Source organism: Chanos chanos, chromosome 2 (genome assembly GCF_902362185.1).
Source record: "Chanos chanos chromosome 2, fChaCha1.1, whole genome shotgun sequence".
Classification (NCBI taxonomy): Eukaryota; Metazoa; Chordata; class Actinopteri; order Gonorynchiformes; family Chanidae; genus Chanos; species Chanos chanos.
In genome coordinates this window covers 34,251,536-34,272,474 of record NC_044496.1, presented here as the reverse complement: position 1 = coordinate 34,272,474, position 20,939 = coordinate 34,251,536, and the positions used below count along the sequence as shown (strand labels likewise).

The following is a 20,939-nucleotide window of genomic DNA, read 5'->3' as shown; positions in this document are numbered from 1 at the left end:
TTGCTTTCATGTTGTGCTGTGCATCTGTGCCCACAAGACCTCTGGATGCTGTGTGAATGTTTTACTAAATCATGCATGGTAAATTAGAGCTCTCAGCTGTGGCAGCCTGAGCTGGTGAACAGTGGGACTGCTCAGCGGCTGAAGTTTACAGTAATTACAAATGTAAAACGCTTCAGTTTAAAACCTCCTCCTGCAGGGATCCATTCCTCTTACGCTCAGTTCAAACAAACTCTGCTTCACTATTCCCGAGTTTCCCTCCATGTCAGTTTGCTTAATGAAGTCTATTTGTCCCATGATGCCAAAAAAAAGCCCATTTCCGCTCATTTCCTGCTGGTTTGTTGCCCACCTTTGCCATGGGCATATCTGTGTGTTGGATTTCTCTCTCTCTCTCTCTCTCTCTCTCTATCTCTCTTTCTCTGGCTTTTCTGTCTCGCTCCAAATTCTCTCTCAGATTTTTCAACATGTCATATCTCTCATTAGTGTATGTTGGGGGGAGGGTTCCATATCCATCAGTTTGTTTGAGTCAGGCTAATGCTTCTGTGGAAAAGGAGTCGTCAGACTGCTCCTCTAACACGCTGTCACTCAGAACTCCAAATTACCCCCAACACCCACTGAGCCTCTGAAACTTCTAACGCTACTGACTCACTAAACTGAATCTAATGAGAAAATACGTTTCCACCGACGACTGGGCTGATTTTTACAAGTCCAGCAGCATACACAGAAACTGTCCACACTGTCCTCATTCTCCAAATTTGAGTCTGAACACAGGGACAAGGGCACAAAAGCCCTTGTTTTGGGATTGGACGGAAGAATCTGGAGAAGTAACCAAGAGTAATTTCCAATAGAAATTTCACTAGCTCAGCCATGATTCTTGTTTGGATTGAGGCATGCTTTTACTCAGCGTGAGAGCTTAACACAGAAAGACCATTTATTGATAAAGATTTTCAGTCTCTTCTCTTTTTTTGCCATCAGCTTTGGGTCTAAATCAGTTTGGTCAGCTTCGTCTTACAAATTCACCACTGCTTTGTTCTCTTGTATCATTTACTCAGAGAACACAACCCTCCAACTTTCAGGCAAAAATTGCTGGAATTTAAAAAGAAGATACTTGTTTTATTTTATTCAGAATATTAATAAGTCATAAATTGTTTACTGGATTGTTGGGAATTGTGATTGCAATTGTGGTCTTTGGAAATCTTGGAATAATTAACAAGTGTCATTTTAATTATGATCATTATAAGAAAGGATGTGGATTGCACTCTGCAGAAAACAAACGAACAAAAAAAAACAAAGTATGCAGTGCTTGACAAAAGCCATTGATTTATGTGTTGCATTAATGGTGTTTATGGCTGTAAATATGACTATTTACCAGTGAAAATGACACAGAGATACTTTGTGTGAAATATCAGCCAATAGCAGTGTAACCACTGTGATGTGAGAGGAATTTGAGAATGTGCTGTTTTCTTCTGGCTCTGGCATGCAAAAAAACAGAGGAGCAGCCAGAGGAGGTTGTGCAGAAAAAAAAATAGTATAATTGGCAAACAAATACTTTAGTGCCTTTGTGTAAGATCATCATTACCGCTGCGTGGCCTTTTTCAAGTCTTTAACGTCAGAGGGAAATGTCTGCCGTGTTTTAGTGACTTGGTCTTGTTCCTGCGGGCACATGCCTGCTGTCTGTGTTTCCAGAGTTTTCTCAGTTCTTGGCTCAGTTTTAGCTCCTTGTCTTTGCGTACGAGTCGAGTGTGTCTTTCATGAGTAGAATAATGATTAGTCTTGTGTTCACTGAAACACTCATTTAGAAACGCTGATCCAAGGTTATGACATCTGGAGCACCCCTGGGACAGGGAGGTGTAAACCCTTGCTAACCTTTCATTGGCCCGTGCCTCCACCACTCCGGCATATATGGTCCAGTCTGCTCTTGGTCCTGGTCCAAAGCAAGTTCAGTGCTGTGTATGTTATCTGTGGAGAGAGCTCCATAATGGTGGCGTTAGAGCCTGGGTAATTAATCTCCACCTGCTGTAGACATGTCTACGGGGCAGTGGGAAGGCTTTAAGCCACGCCACCTGGAGGGAGAGCCAATATTTATTCAAAGTAATTGGCACATCACCCATCAAGAAATGGACACCCTACTGTCGTCTTTGTCATGGCCAATAAACAGCCCTCTCATTTAAATTACTGTTAACATAGCAGTATTCTCAGAACAGCTACAGATGACCAGACCACCCAGCACTCCCTCAGTCTGACTGCATTCGTGGTGTATGTGAACCAGTTGAACCATACACGTGTAAGATAAGAGTGATCCTGTGTATAAAGGGAATTAGTGTAGAGGCTGTGTAAATGCAGGATGCTTGTGATAGGGCGGGGCACAGACGCGGGGTGGCCATGCGTGATAGTAAGGGCTCCTGATGAAACCGTTGATCTGAGTTTGCCACTTGCATCTCGGAGCTCCCGTATGCCGCCTGGCAGATTCCACCTTTCCAGTCTACAGAAGAAACGGAGCTGTCAATCTGCAGCAAGTGTGAATGTGCTTTCATCAGTGTGTGAATGTCTGCGGAGCGTTGCCAGAGAGGTGGGGAGGGCAGAGCACAGAGAAAAAGGATTTTGAAGAGAGAAGATCTGTAATTATGTGACTGTGGGTTGGGGAACCTGACTCTGTCTTGGATGTGTAACAGATTGAAGCTGATCATGTATGAAGTAAAGCTGTCATTTCTCCCTCTCTCTCTGAAGACTGTTCTGTACTGTGCTCTTTTCTGTGGTGATGGTAATGATAAGGTGGCTACTGAGAAGCTGTGCCGTGAGAGCATCTTCACCTGAGTGTTTTAGAGAGAGAAAAAAAGAGAGAGAGAGGGAGAGAGAGAGATTTACTTAAACTGTTCAGAAGAAACAGTTCCTCTTCAGTGGTCTTTTTAACACTTGTGACACTTTTTTTCTCTTTTCAAAAAACGCTTCTTAAATCCATTTGTTTAATTCTTTCATTGTGTCAGGCATTTCAGCAGCACTGCTTTATGCTCATATGGTCAAAAGACACATTTTCACCACACATACACACACCCCACCCCCCCTTCTACACTCACTGTTTGACTAAAGCTCTACCTCCCAAATAAAATCTCTCTGACTCCCTCTTTTACCGCAGGGAGGGGCATAAAAAGGCCTCACAGTTCCCTGCAGTCATGCATGAGGTGGTGGCTGTCGTCACGGTGATGGGAGGCTTTAGGACCGAGTGTGGATTGGTTGATTTGCAGAGGCTAGCTGTTCCACAGGGCACTAGGGCAGTCTTTACTAAAAATGCCTGCTTCTCACAAAGCCCCACATTTCCCTCCTCTCTACGGATCAAGCCAATTAACCTTGACTCTTCACAAACTGGGCATTTCACCATATTTTCTCTGTGTGTGTTCCTTTCACTGTGTATTTGTGTCAGTGTGACTGTGTGTGTGCGTGTGTGTGTGTGTGTGTGTATGTGTGTTTGTTAAGAGTTTGTTAAGAAGTTGGAAACTCATCAAAGCAGTGTATTGGAGGACCTCGGTCTGTGTGTTCATGTCCTGATGCCAATTAAAACTGGCCCATTAGAGAAAAAACACTTCGAATGTTTCACATAAAAGAAATAGCAGAGAGTGTCTGGCTCCTCCTCCCTGGACCCTGCTCCTCTTTATTGCAGGAGACAAAAGAGCGTCTTGCGTCAGCTCCTGAGGGGCAGGAGCGTTGTCTCGGATTTGGGAAAAGGAAAAACATCGCTAAATTAGACGAGTGATTGGAACACAGAGTGTGGTTCATTGAGAGGCTCCTAAATCATGCCTGACTTCTTATAAATGGTCCTGTCTGGATTCAGTGTGGTAGACAAAGCCCACAGTCGCATAGACTTGTCATATAGTCTGATGTTATGGTCACATGGTAACAACGATTAGACAGACAGTATGACAGATATGTCAGATTATGCTGATGGTCCAACTAATGAAGTCAGAGCTCATTTTATGTTGAAACAAATTGGGTTCCAGCAACTGTGTCAAAAATTCAAAGGTTTTGTGTTTTTTTTGATGCAGTGATGACATTGATCTGCAATGCACCAGTGTGAGTCAGAGCTCACATGTGTATTTGATCTTGAGGCAGTTATTTTCCTATGCAATTCTCTCAAAACATTAAGCCGGAATGTGTTTAGTGACGCTTTAATTGTACTATGACTGAATGTTTTTTCCCCGTGGTAGTATGTAACCCCTCTTCTGCTTTGCGAGAGCCAGTGAGATGTCTGCATGTTATGGATCTGTTTCTAACCTGGGGAAGGAGCTTTGAATTCCAGCTCATTACAGCCTGCCATGCCGTCTATGTCCGCAGCCAGGGCTCCATCCCAGTTCACACACCACAAAGTTTGGTGTTCCACAGGCATAGGTCAGAGGATGGCTTAGCTGAGGAGCCCAGTGCATCTCTGGGGACTAGCAGGTTACTTATAGACACAGCACGGCCTGAAGGATAGCTTTCATAAAGTGTGACTTTTCCAAATAACACAGTGCAGGCTAATCCGTTTACATTTAAAACATGGCCGTAGTCCATAGACACATCAAAGAAATGCCATGTTATGGTGTGGTATTTAATCTCCATATATGCAATATGGGTTTGTATGTCATTTGTGTATGCATTAACCACAAAGGACTGTGTGGTGTGTGTGCTGTCCAGTGAATGGAATGCCATATTTGTTTTTATCTCTCCGGAATGGCGTGGATGGATTGTAAACTGTTCTGTACTAACGCAGATTCTGTTTGTTTTCTTGTTCTTTCCAGAGAGCCAGCTTCTCCCGGGAAACAACTTCACCACGGAGTGCAACATCCCCGGAAATTTCATGTGCGGGGACGGGAGATGTATTCCCGGGGGCTGGCAGTGCGATGGTTTTCCTGACTGTTTCGACGGGAGCGACGAGAAAGGCTGCCGTAAGTGTGACACAGCATTCCCGGCCCTCACAGAGCCCCTGGCCCCGTCTACTGCCGACACGAATTTAATAACATCAAAGAAACATATGATTAGGTTCCAGTCTAGGGAAAGCCGCTGTAGAATGCTACTGAACCTCAAAAGTAATATTAGCAACAGTTGCCAGGGGCGAAGTATTTGCTTTGATGTGTTTTAGCACTCCTCTCTCTTTCCTTTCTGTTAGCCTCTCCAGACTCAGATAGGAATGTTGATAAATCTCTTTCGGAAATTCCCTTTCTCTTCTCATCTCCTCTTTTCCCTCTGTCTCATCACCTCCATCAGGGGTTTTCCCCTGTTCCTAACGCACTCATGCTGTTCTCTGGAAGTTTTTAAAGCTTTTTTTCAGATTTGTTTTGTTTTTAATGAAGTAACATGCATGTGGCTGAGAGCACTGAGGAGTGTAGGGATGCTTGCCAAACCGCCGTCGGCTCCCTCTGTCGCTGAGACAGAAGGACGCCTCTGGTGAGGGACGTGTGCCTAAGTGCTGTTTTAGCCTGAACACCCCCCCCCCCCCCCCCCTTTCAGTGCATACAGCTGAACCCTGAGGGTGTGGTCTGCCCCCTGACCCTCCCCAGCACTGTTATGCAACACTCTGGCCTAGGGAACTTTAAGAAAAATGTTCAGAATGGTGTGGTGGGCTCTGGTGGCCTGCTCTGCAGCTGCTCACACACATGACTCCACTCATTGTCAACTGCTTTTGTTCTGTTGCAAAGAGGAGGCTCATTCCTGCTTTCACTTCCCATAAGCTCACAGTGGGCCAGTCTGCCCTGGGTCTACAGTCTGAGCTGCGTCACACGGTAATGGCCTTTCCTGTTGCCATCCTCGTGCACTTGGTCCGATGAGAGATCGCTGAAATGGATAATATCAGAGAGAATTCCAGAGTATTAATTTTTCCGTAATTAATACATATCAAGTAGCTCCAGAAGATATGTTTATTTACTCATAAAACTAAGAAATATATATTTAGAGTGTAAAGAATTTTTGGAGCCCTGCGATGGACTGGCAACCTGTCCAGGGTGTTTCACCGCCTTTCACCCTATGAGCGCTGGGATAGGCTCCAGCACCCCCAACGACCCCAATTAGGACAAGCAGCTTAGATAATGAATGAGTGAGTGAGTGAGTGAGTGAGAGAGAGTTTTTGGAACGTTCTTTGTCAGGTTTGAGCTCTCTCTGTACTTCCTCTTAGTGTCTCATACAATTTACTGTGTGCATGTTATACTGATAGAGTGTTAATGTTTTATTATTGTCTACAGTGCACAGATAGATGATCATTAACAGAGACAATTATAGTCACAATTACAGCCTCAAATACACATACTGTTACAGTCACAGTTATAATCTCAAATACATGCACCATTACAGTCACAATTACATACACCATTGCAGACAAAATTACAGACACTATCACACTTACAAGTACAGTCTCAACTACATATACCATCACACTCACAACACTCAAAATTACAGTGACACCTACTTACACCATTACAGTCTTGATCACAGCGACACCTACAGATGCTGTCACCAACAACTATAGACACAACTACTGACGTAGGCACACAACCACTACAAGTCAGTTAATTAAAAAAATCAGAGCCAGGTGCAGGTGAGGACTGACCAAAAGCCAGCCCCAGCCTGTTCATCTTCTGTTTGCCAAACAAGCTTTTTCACTTTTACAAACACACTGTTCCTGTATTAACGCTGCAATGTCAACAGAGCATGCATTTACAGGGTTTTGAGAGTTTGAATAAATTCAGCCCTTGTTTGATTGGCGTTTTTTCTAATAGTGTGTACTGGCTTGTTCTAGCATAGCAGCATGGCCCTTTGTCTTCACACAACAGGACTGTGCAATTAGTGGCAGGAACAGATGAGGGAGGCTTTCAGACAAATTGGGATATTTATGCGGAGCTGAAAAGGTCATATTGAATGGAACCCTCCCGTGTGTCTTTACTGGGAACTTGTTTTTGAAAATGACACCACTCTGAGGGGCTGAGTAAGAGAGTGTGGAGCCGTGAGGAGCAAACCAAACCTGAGGAAAATGGAATAGGCACACTAAAACACTGACACACACATTTCTTGAAAAATAAAAGATGCTATCGTCAGTCATTCCATATATATCCATTTCTGTGTATATGCATATATATATATATATATATATATATATATATATATATATATATATATGTGTGTGTGTGTGTGTGTGTGTGTGTGTGTGTGTGTACATATATGGTACTATACATTGGAGCCCATACCGATATAGTATTTTTCCGATACTGATTTCGATATATGAGGATTGAAAAATCCAATAATGATATATCAGCCAATATTCTTTTTTTTTTTTTGAAACACATAGCAGGAACAAAGAGGAACATTTGTTATGTGTAGTTATTTAAGAGTCCTCACCAAGATAACATGGCATACTGCAGTTTAAAAATAAACTTGTTTTTTTTTGTCATAAATAGTACTTTATAGAACAAAAGTACAACAAAATATATTAAAGTTTTCATAAATAATGCAGTAAACAGATACAGTGACCTAGAGTAAACGCTGCAGTTGAATGCATGTAACAATACATGACTGTCTGCAACGAGGACTTTGGGATTTCACACTACACGTTTAAAAGAGAAGACATATAACTTTGTTCGGCTACCAAGCCATGTTAGATGCTTGTTCAGCTCACGTTTTGGTTATGTGTCCCCTCTGGTTTAATCATTTCCAATGCACCGACTATAACTACAGGCATGCGAGTCGAAGATATATTTACCATTGCTTAGGCAGAATAAGTAAAATGCTATAGGTTAACTGCTCATTAATGTTAGTGGTCTTCCACTGATAAACATGGCATTAGCTAGCTTTGTGGGTAATCTAGTTTGTTGCCAGTTTTTAGAACTGATGAGGGAGAAATGATAAGACCATTGACGGTTTGCTCTCTAGAACTGCCACACTGTTTCATAAATAAATCTACAATTAAGTTTGTCAACAGCTTAGCCTACACCACTCAACTACCCTAACGTAATTTTGATGTTTGACTGACTGTACCGGCTTTTACGTTACGGCAGCAAAATCACGCATGGCTTACATGAATGTCATAACATGGTTGAAGGATCCATCTTCTGTCTCTCCGTTTCTTTTTTAATTGTCATTTATCGGCCATAAACGCTGATACCGATTTATCTGCAATTAGCTCATATCGGCCGATAATATCGGCACACAGATTTATCGGTCGGGCTCTACTATAAATGTACATATATGGTACGTTGCTGTACTATACTGATAATATTCCTGTTTATATAATATATCTCAATGCTCAATGTTGTATTCAGCAGAGATTCTAACTGTATTCTCTCCCTCTTCTCCCTGTACCCAAAATGTCAGGTTTAAAAGAGCATCTGAGTGTGTTACATAAACCTGGCCAACAGATTACTTGTTTGCTTGTCTTTTCCATTTTTACTGTGTTTTTATTTTTTTTATTTTTTTTTACTCTGATTTTCACTGTGTTGTTTTCTCCTAAAAGGCGAAGGAGAGGCAGATGTCTCAGACTGCTAAACAAAGACTCTTTTCTTTCTTTCCTTCTTTCTTTCTTTCTTTCTTTCTTTCTGTTTGTTTGTTTGTTTTGCTTCAGTTTGACAACAGGGTCAGCTGCAGTCACATAAATGATGAAGTAGGCTTTAAATAGCTCAACTTACAGACAGCTTTATTTTTCCACTCACTCACTTATTTACAACACAGAACACCAGACACACGTCCGCTAATGACAAAATTACACTCACTCTGTTCCTTGTGAAAGTGGGAATGTAGCCGGTTTCCTCTTAATGCTAAACTTAGTTTTTATGTGAGGTGTTTTCTCCCCATTGTGCATACATCTGCTTGTGGTATATATATGTTTAATAGTGTGTGTGTGTGAGTGTATGTTTTCATGTGTGTGGATATGTATGAGCATATGTTTTTGTGTTGGCATGTGTGTGGGCATATGCATGAGCATACATGTGTGTGTGTGTGTGTGTGTGTGTGTGTGTTTGTGTGGGTTCTGTGTGTGACAGAGACAAAGAGGGAGAATATCTGGTGGATGTTGAGCAGTGTGTGAGGTTAAGTCATGGTCAGGGTGAGGGCTGACCCCAGACCTGCGAGTGGATGACACATTAGACAGGGCAGGGTGTGAAGGCATAAAGGAGCGCAGGCTTATTTTGACTCAGCACTAAGCCCAGTTTCTAGCCTTGAGACAATGAGCTCCAGTCACTGGTCAGAATGTCAGCATGGCACTGACCATAATGTCTCTCTCTACACACACAGCTACTGATCCATGGTTAGTCCTATGGTCATGTACAGTTCTGCATGACTAGTGTATTTGTGTTTCTGAGTGGGACTTGTAGCTGTGTGTGTGTGGGGGGGTGTGTGTATGTGTATCTGTGAGTATATTTGTGTGTGTGTCTGTGCATCTGTGAGTGTGTGTGTGTACAGTGTGTGCGTTTGTTTATGGCATTGTGTAGCATTCATCTGGGAGCGTCCTCTGTGGTATTACACAGCGCACACTGTGTATGGTGAGATTAAAATACATGGTCCTGAGTGCATAAGCCATGTTTATAAAAACACACCAATCCCCCTGAATGGAAACTGCTTTCTTTTTCATGGACTTTGTCCGTTTGTTTTGGTTTGGTGGGGCCTGTATCTGCTGAGCCCACTCCTAGCCAGACAGCTCGATCGAGATAAAAAGACAGGGCATGTTCTCACTCTCTCTCTCTCTCTCTCTCTCTCTCTCATGCACTCACAATCACACAAATACTCCACAATGTCTGTGACTGAGAGAAGCATCTTCTTTCTGTCTGATGGACAGAAATATGGAAGGTGTCAGTGTGTTCTCTCCCCTGACAAAAAGTTTCACCTTAAATGTGTTTTCCTGAGGAATTAAAATGAGTTTGTTAAGGAGAATGATCACATGTATGATGGGTTTAATTCATGAGCACAGTCCATATATAAATGGAAGTGGGAATAATTGATTTCCACAGCTGCAGATGATATTCATAATTGTGTATGTGGTGTTGCCAGTGAGTCAACTGTGTTATTGTGTTACAGTTCAGCCGTGTTATTGTGTTAAGGTTCAGCTGTGTTACTTTCATTAGTGGTCATGCTGTTTGTTATTCAGTAGCTTTCACTTTAATCAGTCCAGTATTACATATGTGGAATGCATATGTGGACCCAAAGGGCTATCCTGTTGGCCCCTGTGTGTGTGTGTGTGTGTCTGTCCTCATGCGCCCTGTTTCTGTGTATGTATACTCACACACATGCTTTGCTGTTTACCAGGGTTTATGCTGGGATAGTAAAGGGGTTTTAAAACATGGTTCTGAAGGGTCAGAGTCCTGTTGGTTTTTTATGTGAGAAGGTGTATGCATACTTAAGCCGGAAGCCGCAGTGTTTGGTTGATGAGAGAAGCAGCAGGATTGTGGTCTGGTGTGTTTGTTTATCAGTAGTGGGCAGGAGATGATGTGTGTGTGTGTGTGTGTGTGTGTGTGTGTGTGTGTGTGTGTGTGTGTGTGTGTGCGTGTGTGTGTGTGCATGTGTGTGTGTGTTACACTTTATTTCCACTGTCTGAACATAGCTGAGAGTGCCTGTGTGCTCTTTGACTGAGGAAGAGACTGGTGTCAGACTCGCCTGTCTCAGATCCAGACACTGAACAGACAGCTGATCAATGCTTTGTAATGAATACCAAAAAGCTCAAGTATTGATCACTTCTCTCAGTCTCTCTCTCTCCAGCTCTCAGGCAGAGCTCTGTCTCTCTCTTATTCCCCCAGGGTATTGGGTGGGGAGTTGGTGGTCGGGGGTGGGGGAGCTGATATCTACAAACGGATAAAAACTGCCCCTCGTTTGCAGGCAACATTGAGAGCATTTTCCTGAAACAAGTTGATTAGGACATGGGATAGCCACAGCTGACAAAGTTCCTCCTCTTAACATTCACACAGACACACACATCTGTCCTCTCTCCGTGCCCTTGCCAAAGTGTGTGCGCTAAACATCTCTGAATGTGTTTACATGGCATAATGGTATTGATATAGCATTTACAGTCAGAAGAGAAGAATGGATCATTCTCTGAGACTTCCATTAACTGAGCCACAGGCAGGATCCACTCAGAAGGAGGCTTATATTGTTGTACAAAGCCCAGATGTGAAAGGCAGCAATTGATTTGTTTGGTCTTCCAGTCTGCGGCTAAAACTGCATGTATCTGTCGGTAGCCTTCTGTTTTAACCTGCACTCCATAATTTATTGATTCCTCTTCTCTTCACAAGCACTTTGCAAGGTCAAAGAATCCTTTCAGTTCCTATACTGTCTGTTCTTTCACACCCACCCCCCACCCCACCCCCCCACCCACACACGCTCTCCATTTATGCCATGCTAGAATGCCAGACACAACCTTGCTTTCATGTTCTGAGCGTGTTCAGTTACTCCTCAAGGGAGGTTCCAAGGAAAAGCTGTTATGATGATGTCATTGTGGACTGCTCTGAAAATGATTTCACTCAAATCATAATCAGACGCTATTTGTGGCCAAAATATATTCAACATGTTGACATGACAAGTCACATATTATCTAATCAACAGGAATGAAGAAAACAAAGCTTAAAACTACAGGCAGTAGAATCTCTGTGTGTGTGTGTGTGTGTGTGTTCATTTTCATTTGTGCTCTGGGCCCTTGTCTGGAAAAGATTCAAAACGGAAAGAAAAAAAATAGGACTGTTTTTTGTAAACAAAGTCTATTTAAGCTTCGAAGAAGAACGGGGGGGGGGGGGACTCGGCCAGGAATGAAAGGAGTTGAACAAAGAGAAAGAGAGCAAGAGGAGGGATGGAACAGATTGTACGAAGGGGTGGGGGCTGACATGAGGTTTTTTTTCAGTGTTTTTTTTTCTGTGAGTGTGTTAGGGAAGTTTTTGGGGATGGTGGTTGAGGGGTGAAGAGGAGCGCACCCTAACATTCAGAGGAAATTCAATAATTGTAAAGGACTTTATTTTTGAAAAAACACTTTTCCCTCAAAGTAAGTGTAATTAATTCAGATGAGTCAACCAGTGAAGGTCATGCTGACATTGGAGTGCTCTGCAGCTAAGTACATTAGCCCGTCTATTCCATTTTCTGTCCCGTAGCCGTGAAATTCCCGTTAATGTGACTCCTGTGCTAATTTTCCTGGTAGAAGCATGGCCCACCAACCTGCCCAGGCCTCACTATGATTGTGACTTTACAAATGAGGCAAGAAATAAAAAAAAAAAAACGGAAAAAAGGAGAAATTGTAAATGCTAGTGTGCTCCTTCGTGCAGATGAAACCTCCATGCTTGCCTGGTGTGCCTGATAAAAATTCATTTTTTCTTTTTTTAAGTGAATCGTGAGTCGAGAGAGGGGATGAAAGATGAATAAATAAACATGTTTTTTCCCCTTCAAACAAAGTATGACACATTGGCAACACCGTTATAACTCTATGCAATTATGTAAAATGGAAAAAAGCGGGAAAGAGAAAAATACTGAAATTGTGCCTACTTGTCTATGCGTGGTAAAATTAATTTGATATTACACTTCCTTAGAAGGACCTGCTCATGTCTCTGTCTGTTCAGCACAGCTTGAAGCTATCATTGTGTTTTTGGTGTGTGTGTGTGTGTGTGTGTGTGGGTGGGGGGGGGGGGGGGGGGGGGTTCGTACATGCCAGTAGAAAACAGGCCTGTAGACTGTCCCAGTAGGACACAGGCCTGTAGACTGTCCCAGTATAAAACAGGCCTGTAGACTGTGCCAGTAGAAAACAGGCCTGTAGACTGTGCCAGTATAAAACAGGCCTGTAGACTGTCCCAGTATAAAACAGGCCTGTAGACTGTACCAGTATAAAACAGGCCTGTAGACTGTCCCAGTAGGACACAGGCCTGTAGACTGTCCCAGTATAAAACAGGCCTGTAGACTGTCCCAGTATAAACAGGCCTGTAGACTGTGCCAGTAGAAAACAGGCCTGTAGACTGTCCCAATATAAAACAGGCCTGTAGACTGTCCCAGTATAAAACAGGCCTGTAGACTGTCCCAGTATAAAACAGGCCTGTAGACTGTACCAGTATAAAACAGGCCTGTAGACTGTCCCAGTATAAAACAGGCCTGTAGACTGTACCAATATAAAACAGGCCTGTAGACTGTCCCAGTATAAAACAGGCCTGTAGACTGTACCAGTAGAAAACAGGCCTGTAGACTGTCCCAGTATAAAACAGGCCTGTAGACTGTACCAGTAGAAAACAGGCCTGTAGACTGTCCCAGTATAAAACAGGCCTGTAGACTGTCCCAGTATAAAACAGGTCTGTAGACTGTCCCAGTATAAAGCAGGTCTGTAGACTGTCCCAGTATAAAACAGGCCTGTAGACTGTCCCAGTATAAAGCAGGTCTGTAGACTGTGCCAGTATAAAACAGGCCTGTGGACTGTCCCAGTATAAAACAGGCCTGTAGACTGTCCCAGTATAAAACAGGCCTGTAGACTGTCCCAGTATAAAACAGGCCTGTAGACTGTAACGATAGAAAACAAAGCAAAGGCCTGTAGACTGTACCAGTATAAACTGGCTGACACAGTGCTCTGGATTACACTGCTGTTATTACAGCAGACCTCAAACCTATGGTGCTGGTATTCTCTCTCTCTCTCTTTCTCACTCTCACACACACACACACACACACACACACACACAGATCATTCCACCATGGGCAGTGCTAAGCCTAAAGCAGTGTATCTTCATTATCCTGAGTGTATCAGAGAAACATGGAGGTGGGGGTGCCATAGTGATGAACTGTGCAGAGAGACAATCCTATTCGGTTGGAAATGAATGATGCGTATTGTAATCATGACAGGAGTTGGGTTTGTACTGTCTGTGTCTTCAGAGAGAGTTAACTGACACAGGTTTACCACAGCCCGGAATGGGCCTTGTAGAAACCTATGGCAATGCACACAGTCTCGTGAATACACAACGGTAGAAAACAATCTGTTCAACCAATGTCATCTCCCACAGTCTGTGGTAATGGTAGATTATTGTTTAAAGAGTGATGCCCAGTCACTGGGCCACAGAACAGCTCACAATGTTGGTACAGTCTTAAGCATTAACAAGATGTATGTTTGTGTGTGTGTGTGTGTGTGTGTGTGTGTGTGTGTGTGTGTGTACTCCAAATAATGCGTAATTTGAGCCTGTGTACTTAATTGCATGGCGTGTCTCGGTTGTGTTAAAAGGTGATAGGCGTGAGCTTGGTTTGACTCTCAACACTTGCTGTGTGTCTTGAGTGTGTCAGTCATTCACTTGTGTGATTCATTTTTCTGTTAAGCATATATGGATGGAGAATCAGTCTCTCTCTCTCCCTCTTTCTTTCTCTCTCTCTCCCCCTCTCTAATGGAAGTGGGTACACACTAAGCACACATGACCAGCCTCAGTGGTCACAGGCAGAACCATCAGCATTATTCTCATAACTACTCACTCTTGAAGGATGATGTTAAATATTTCTCAGACCACATCTCATTTGTTTTAACATTTCTGAACGGATAACCCTTAGGAAAGACAAATTAAGCCTGTGAAATGTTAAACATGACCTTTTTCCTGTCTCTGTCCTCACAGCGAAGGTGAAGTCAAAATGCGCCCCCACGTTCTTCTCCTGTGCCAACGGCGTCCACTGCATCATCGGACGCTTCCGCTGTAACGGCTTCAAGGACTGTCCCGATGGCAGCGACGAGGAGAACTGCAGTGAGTGTCCCGCGGCACCTGTCAATCTCTCTCCTCTCTCTGCATTCCTGTGATCGACAGGTTTGTGGAGGCGGGAACTGCGCTCAGGTTCTCAGCCCAGGGCAACAATGTCAGTGTGACATTAAAAACCAGTCAGGAGTTCACCCGTTGGCCTTTACCTCAGACTGCTCTCTCCACCACCTCTCTTCTTCTCTCTGTCTGTCCCTAAATCTAAATCTAAACCTAAACCTTAACTTCAGACTGCTCTCTAAACCACCTCTCCACTGTTCTTCTCTCTGTCTGTGGACTCTCCCTTAAAGGCTAAAGCCCATAGCACAGTCTAATAAATCTGGGATAAAATGGGATAGAAATCATTCATAAACAGAATCATTTTTACATAACAGATTTTGTTTTATTTAGGATCGCAAGAAACTGTGAAAGGCCAGAATTAGGATTGTAAAATGCCAGAATTAAGGTTTTGCTCATTCTTATTGGCATAGCTACAGCTGTCACTTCAACACACACACACACACACACACACACGCATGCACAACCTGTAAAATGATCATTTTATTCTGGGAAATTCCCTGAGATTCATTTTCTGTATGTTTCCTCTGGATTTACTTGGTTTACCTTTGTTCTACAATTTTCCTCTTTTTTCCTGAGCTCTTACCAATAGAGTGTTGTGCCTCTCTGCTCCACTCTGGCTTCTGACCAGCACGGCTGTGTGTAAGGAACCGCAGTGTTTTCCCTTAAGGACTTGGTCTTCTCAGATCTAATCTGGCCATTTAAATGAAGCTTTGCTCCAGGTGGCCCGGCTTGGCCCACTGTGTAATTGTCTGGATCTCATCTACTGAAAACCTAACTTCTTTCACTGCACTCCCTTTAAAGACGGTGTGAAGTTCAGTCACCCACAGATATTCAACCATGTTGGATGTATCCATTCTCACTTTTTTAAATATGTGATGTAGGAACCACGGAAAAAATCATTATTCAGATTGCTTCTCATATAATCACATGAAATATTTGAAAGTGTGTTCAGTTTGAGCTGTAAGTCCTGTAAGAGTTGAGTATGTGGGGGAGATTGTGTTGGGGACATTTGGGATGTAAGAGTTGAGTATGTTGGATGTAAGAGTTGAGTAAGTGGGATGTAAGAGTTGAGTATGTTGGATGTGAGAGTTGAGTATGTTGGATGTAAGAGTTGAGTATGTTGGATGTGAGAGTTGAGTATGTTGGATGTGAGAGTTGAGTATGTTGGATGTGAGAGTTGAGTATGTTGGATGTAAGAGTTGAGTATGTTGGATGTGAGAGTTGAGTATGTTGGATGTAAGAGTTGAGTATGTTGGATGTGAGAGTTGAGTATGTTGGATGTAAGAGTTGAGTATGTTGGATGTGAGAGTTGAGTATGTTGAATGTGAGAGCTGAGCATGTTGGATGTGAGAGTTGAGTATGTGGGGAGATTGTGTTGGGAAGATTTGGGATGTAAGAGTTGAGTATGTGGGGAGATTGTGTTTGGGAGATGTAGGATGAAAACCACAGGAAGTTACCCTCACTCTTCCCATAGTAACACACACACATTACACCAACACACTCCTCACACCAAGACAACATACACAGTTCAGTGACCTGTCACATCTTCTCACAGATGTGTTAACACCCTTTGTAATCTCTCTCTCTCTCTCTCTCTCTCTCTCTCTCTCTCTCCCCCTCCTATAGCAGGTAACCCTCTGCTCTGCTCATCATCCAGATTCCACTGTAGGAATGGGCGGTGTGTAGACCGTAGTTTCCTGTGTAATGGTGAAGATAACTGTCAGGACAACAGTGATGAGGAAAACTGTCTGACCACGGCAGGTACCGGAGCCTCGCCACATCACACACACCGCATCCTCTCTCTGAATCTGCCCACACATCAGGTCAACCCATACAGTTAGCATCACTGCTGCTCTCGGCATGATTTTCCCAACGACACAAACACACGTGCGTGCACACACACACGCACACTTTATTTGCCTGGTCCTCTGTCCAGTCAGCATGACCGAGCATCATTGCGTTTGCCCCAGAGAACACAAAGCCTCCTCTTCAACATCTCCTTTATTCTTTAGTCTCTTCTTCAACATCTCCTTTATTCTTCAGTCTCCTCTTCAACATCTCCTTTATTCTTCAGTCTCTTCTTCAACATCTCCTTTATTCTTCAGTCTGCCCAGAGGAAACCAGCTGTCAAAGCAGTTGAGGATTTGGAACTCACCTCTCTCTGCTCTCTTCTTTTGGAGGAAGTGAAATAGCAGACAGGCCTCTGTTTTGCTTCTGTCCATTCTCTCATATTCTTTAACAAGAGCAGAGCTGTAGGTCAGAGATAAGACTCACTGTATCCTCACTAAGCTTTCTCTCTGTGTCCCCTTCTCTCTCTCTCTCTCTCTCTCTCTCTCTCTCTCTTTTTCTCTCTCTCTCTGTGCTACCCTGTTTAGATGAGAAAGTAGAGCAGACTGCTGGCTGGCTCTCCGAAACTATACAGCTTTGGTTGGATAAGTTATAACTGCTATACATTGTGTAGCATTGCTCTTTCTATCCAGTTTGATTTATGTCGTCTGGCACTGTCAGATCCTCACTGAGGTGGCAAAGCCTTCCATGACCTATTCTATTTGTTTATTCATCACTTCCATTATTATTTGTTTGCTTCCTTGATTTATTGAAAGGGAAATGAAAAATAAGGCCTGCCAAATAACACTTGCATATTTGTAACCCTAATAAGCCAAACTGAGGAGATGCTACAGCAAGAGAGTACTGCTGTAGGAGACAAAAAAAGAGTAAAATGGATGGATGTGTTGTATGGGTATAAAGAGAGAAGGAATGTGGGATGGTTTATAGAAGGACAAAGATTGGTGGATACATACAGAAAAGGGGGGAAAAAGAAGATAGAAATGAGAGAGAAAGAGAGAGAGAGAGAAATTTAGAGTGAGAGAGATTGAGGAGACCAGACTGAGCCTTGAGGCTTAGCTCTGTTCTCTGGTAATCTGTTTCAGAACATTCATCCTGAATTACTCTGTCTCATGCACACTCACACACACACACAATCTCACACACACACACAGGCACTCGCACACACACTCACACACACACACACACACACACACACACACACACACACACATGCACTGAGCAGCATTTGACAGTCAGCAGTGTTCCTCAAAATCACTGTACTTTGCAAAAGTAAAGGACTTCCAAACTGTAGAACAGAATAGAATAGAATAGATCTTTATTGTCCACCAGGGTGGAAATTTGTCTTCAGCTCACCAAACATAAGAACAACAACATAAAAACAGACAAGCAGTTAGTAAAACAAACGCACAAGGTTCAGGTCACTTAAAAAAAAATAATAATAAATAGATAAATGAATGAAAAAATACATTAAAAAGTTCATGTCAGTGTCTGTGGCTTAAATCATATCAGTCACTTTGTAGAGTTAAGAATATTGATGGAACTTGGGATGATGGACTTCTTAAAAACATTTTTTAGAAAAAACATTTGCCAGAGGGACTCTATAGCGCCTCCCGGAGTTCAAAGGCTCTAGCTGGCTGAGGAGAGGGTGGGAGCTGTCTGCCAGGATATTCCTCTCCTTCCTCCTCGTCCTTTCTGTAAAAAGTTGAGTTTGAGGTTTGCCAACTATTTGCTTGCCATTGACACAATTCTAGAAACTTTATTCTTAAATCTGCAATTTAGGTGACTGTACCAGGCAAGAAGCCGAAAAGTTAAAACACTCTCAACAATAGTTTTGTACACTAGGTCTAAGATCTGCTGACCAGCACCACGGCCGCTGAGTTTTCTAAGATAGAGTCGCTGTGAGCATCTCTTGAAAATATACTCTGTATTTTCAGAGAAGCTCACCTGGGAGTCCAGAACTCAGTGGCGTGCAGTGGGTTTTTCACTTAGGCAAGCAGAAGTCAGCCCCAGCCCCTGCCCCCTCCCCCCTCCCCCCTCCCCCGCACACACAGATGTCCACACACGGTGCCTGAAGTGGTCCATTACAGAAACAGCCAAAAGGGTTGAAAATTAAAATCAAACATACTGTTTTATGAGCATACAGCATAACCATACTGCTCTGCTACTGAATTTGTAGTCTGTCTCATGGTTTTCCACTGTCTGACTTTCCCATCTTGAGAGTGCCTCTCTTGTATATTGCTGCACCCTGCCTAACCAAAGGGAAAAATTACTGAGATTATTTATTTTCATTGACACTCAGCTGCACTACAAAATTCACACATCTGGAGAAGCTTGCTTGAAAAATACATTACGGGAGAACCTTCCACACTCATTACACAATTTTTGTGGTAATCTTCAAAATCCTTACCATTTCATGTAGGACCCTGGACTTTCCTTTCTGCACATATTATGTCTCTCAAATTTACTGTCGCCATATATAGCTTTGTTCAATCCGGTAAAAGGGCTATAAAATTGTCTAGTGGACAATTGTCTAGTCTCTACCAATAGACATTTTCAATCGTTTTTACCGCCCAACACAGGAGACAAATACACAACTGATCTCAGAATAGGGCAAGCAGTTCCAAGAACGCTTTCCTTTCCTATGTTTTTGATGTTAGCTGTTCAACGTCGACTGTAGAGAGTTCAGTGGAAACGTCGCTAAAAGTAGCATGCTAGTCGGCTAGTCATCCCATAGCGTTGTTGTACGGTTGCAAAACGTAGGCACAATTTTTTTTTCAAATTTTTAATGCAAAAACTGATGTCGGGACAGGACAAGCAATTTTAAAACCGCTTGCCTTCGCCAACGCTTTTCAACAGGACCCGTGACGTCAGCTGAAAAGATCTATGGTTGAGTTTAACGAACTGTAGGCGAGCCCAGCAGAAAAGCACAGCGAAACTGGGCAAAACGCCATCAGAGGGCAGTGGGTGGTTCGTGGGAGAGATGTATTAAGATGGACAGTAGTAGACAATGTATTGTACATATACGTGGAAAATTATCACTCTTAAGAGATATATCTTTTGACATTTATTTTCGTGTAGGAAATGTAGGAAAGCAGCGCTTGCCTTGCTTGCCACTGCCAGAGCTGAACCAAAGTATTTAAAGTTTTCCACAGTTTCAACGTGTTGGCCATTAAGTGAATCTGGCTCTGTTTGCAGATCTTGTTTTGTGTTTTATATTTGTGTGCGTTTTCGCGCGCATGTGTGTGTGTATGTGTCGTTTGTGTGATTTTCATATTTGAGATGGCTTTAATGGATCTCTTTATGTTTTATGGTATGAAGTTCTGAGACAAAGGAGCAGACAAAGAGAGAGAGTCAGAGCTAAGGCACAGTTTAATGAAAAGCTTTTTACTCACATCCAGCTCTTTAAAGGAACATTGTGTTCTGTCTGATCATCTACACTATCACTGTGTGTGTGTGTATGTGTATGTGCGCACGCATGTGTGTTAAGGCAGAGAAACTCCATGAGAGAGCAGAAAAAAACAGTCTCTGTGTCCTGATTTCAGGACCAGTGAGTACCATGGAAACGGAAGGTTCTGTTCTCCTCAGGTCCACCCTATACTGCAGGGCATTAACTTTCTTCATTTACCTCACAATTTTCATAAACATATTCACTGCTGCACGCAGACCTCAGAGTTCATTTTAAAAGTCATTTCCTTGTCTTGCTCAAATGCACATCAGCAATGTGCTGTTTATGAAGAAACTAACCATTGTCCAGTGCAAAATGGTTTTCTGCAGTGAAATAGAAACAGAAAGGGATATTTGTGTGTTGTGGGCTTTTTGGTTTGTTTTCTAGCTCTCTGATGATTGACAGCGTTGTAGACCGTTGATGAAAGACACACACACACACACACACAAACAAAAACACACGCGCCTCTGTTCTGAGTCTCTGAGTGTGTGTGTGTGTGTGTGTGTGTTTGTGTAAAGGCAGGGAGAACCCAGTGCTGTCGGTCTATATTTTACCTCATTACAGTCTGACACATATTTCACTGTTTTAATCTCTGGCCAACAGGTTGGTGAGGGTCTGTCAGTAAGGTAATTATAGCCTGTGTCCTAAATCACTGACACAGAGAGAGACAGAGAGAGAGAGAGACAGAGAGACAGATATCACATTATCCACCTACATGACTGTCAACAAGTCCATATGCACATACACACATTCACACACGTACACTCACACACACAAGTGCACACAGACTCACACACACTGTGATAGCACAAATGTTTCATTCACCACTGAGTGTTATTTAGTCTTTGAAACACAAACTTCTGTTTTAGTTGAAACTAGTTTTTTTTTTTTTCAATCAAATAGAA

At 42.8% G+C, this 20,939-nt stretch overlaps 1 protein-coding gene across 1 annotated transcript in view; it reads left to right on the top strand.

Annotated features, from left to right (window-relative positions):
• Positions 1-20,939, top strand: part of ldlrad3 (low density lipoprotein receptor class A domain containing 3) — a 43,376-nt gene that overhangs the window by 9,730 nt on the left and 12,707 nt on the right. The window contains exons 2-4 of the mRNA XM_030765280.1: positions 4,767-4,913; positions 14,547-14,672; positions 16,368-16,502. Coding sequence (XP_030621140.1) covers positions 4,767-4,913; positions 14,547-14,672; positions 16,368-16,502 — 408 coding nt within the window. The remainder of the gene's footprint in view (positions 1-4,766; positions 4,914-14,546; positions 14,673-16,367; positions 16,503-20,939) is intronic.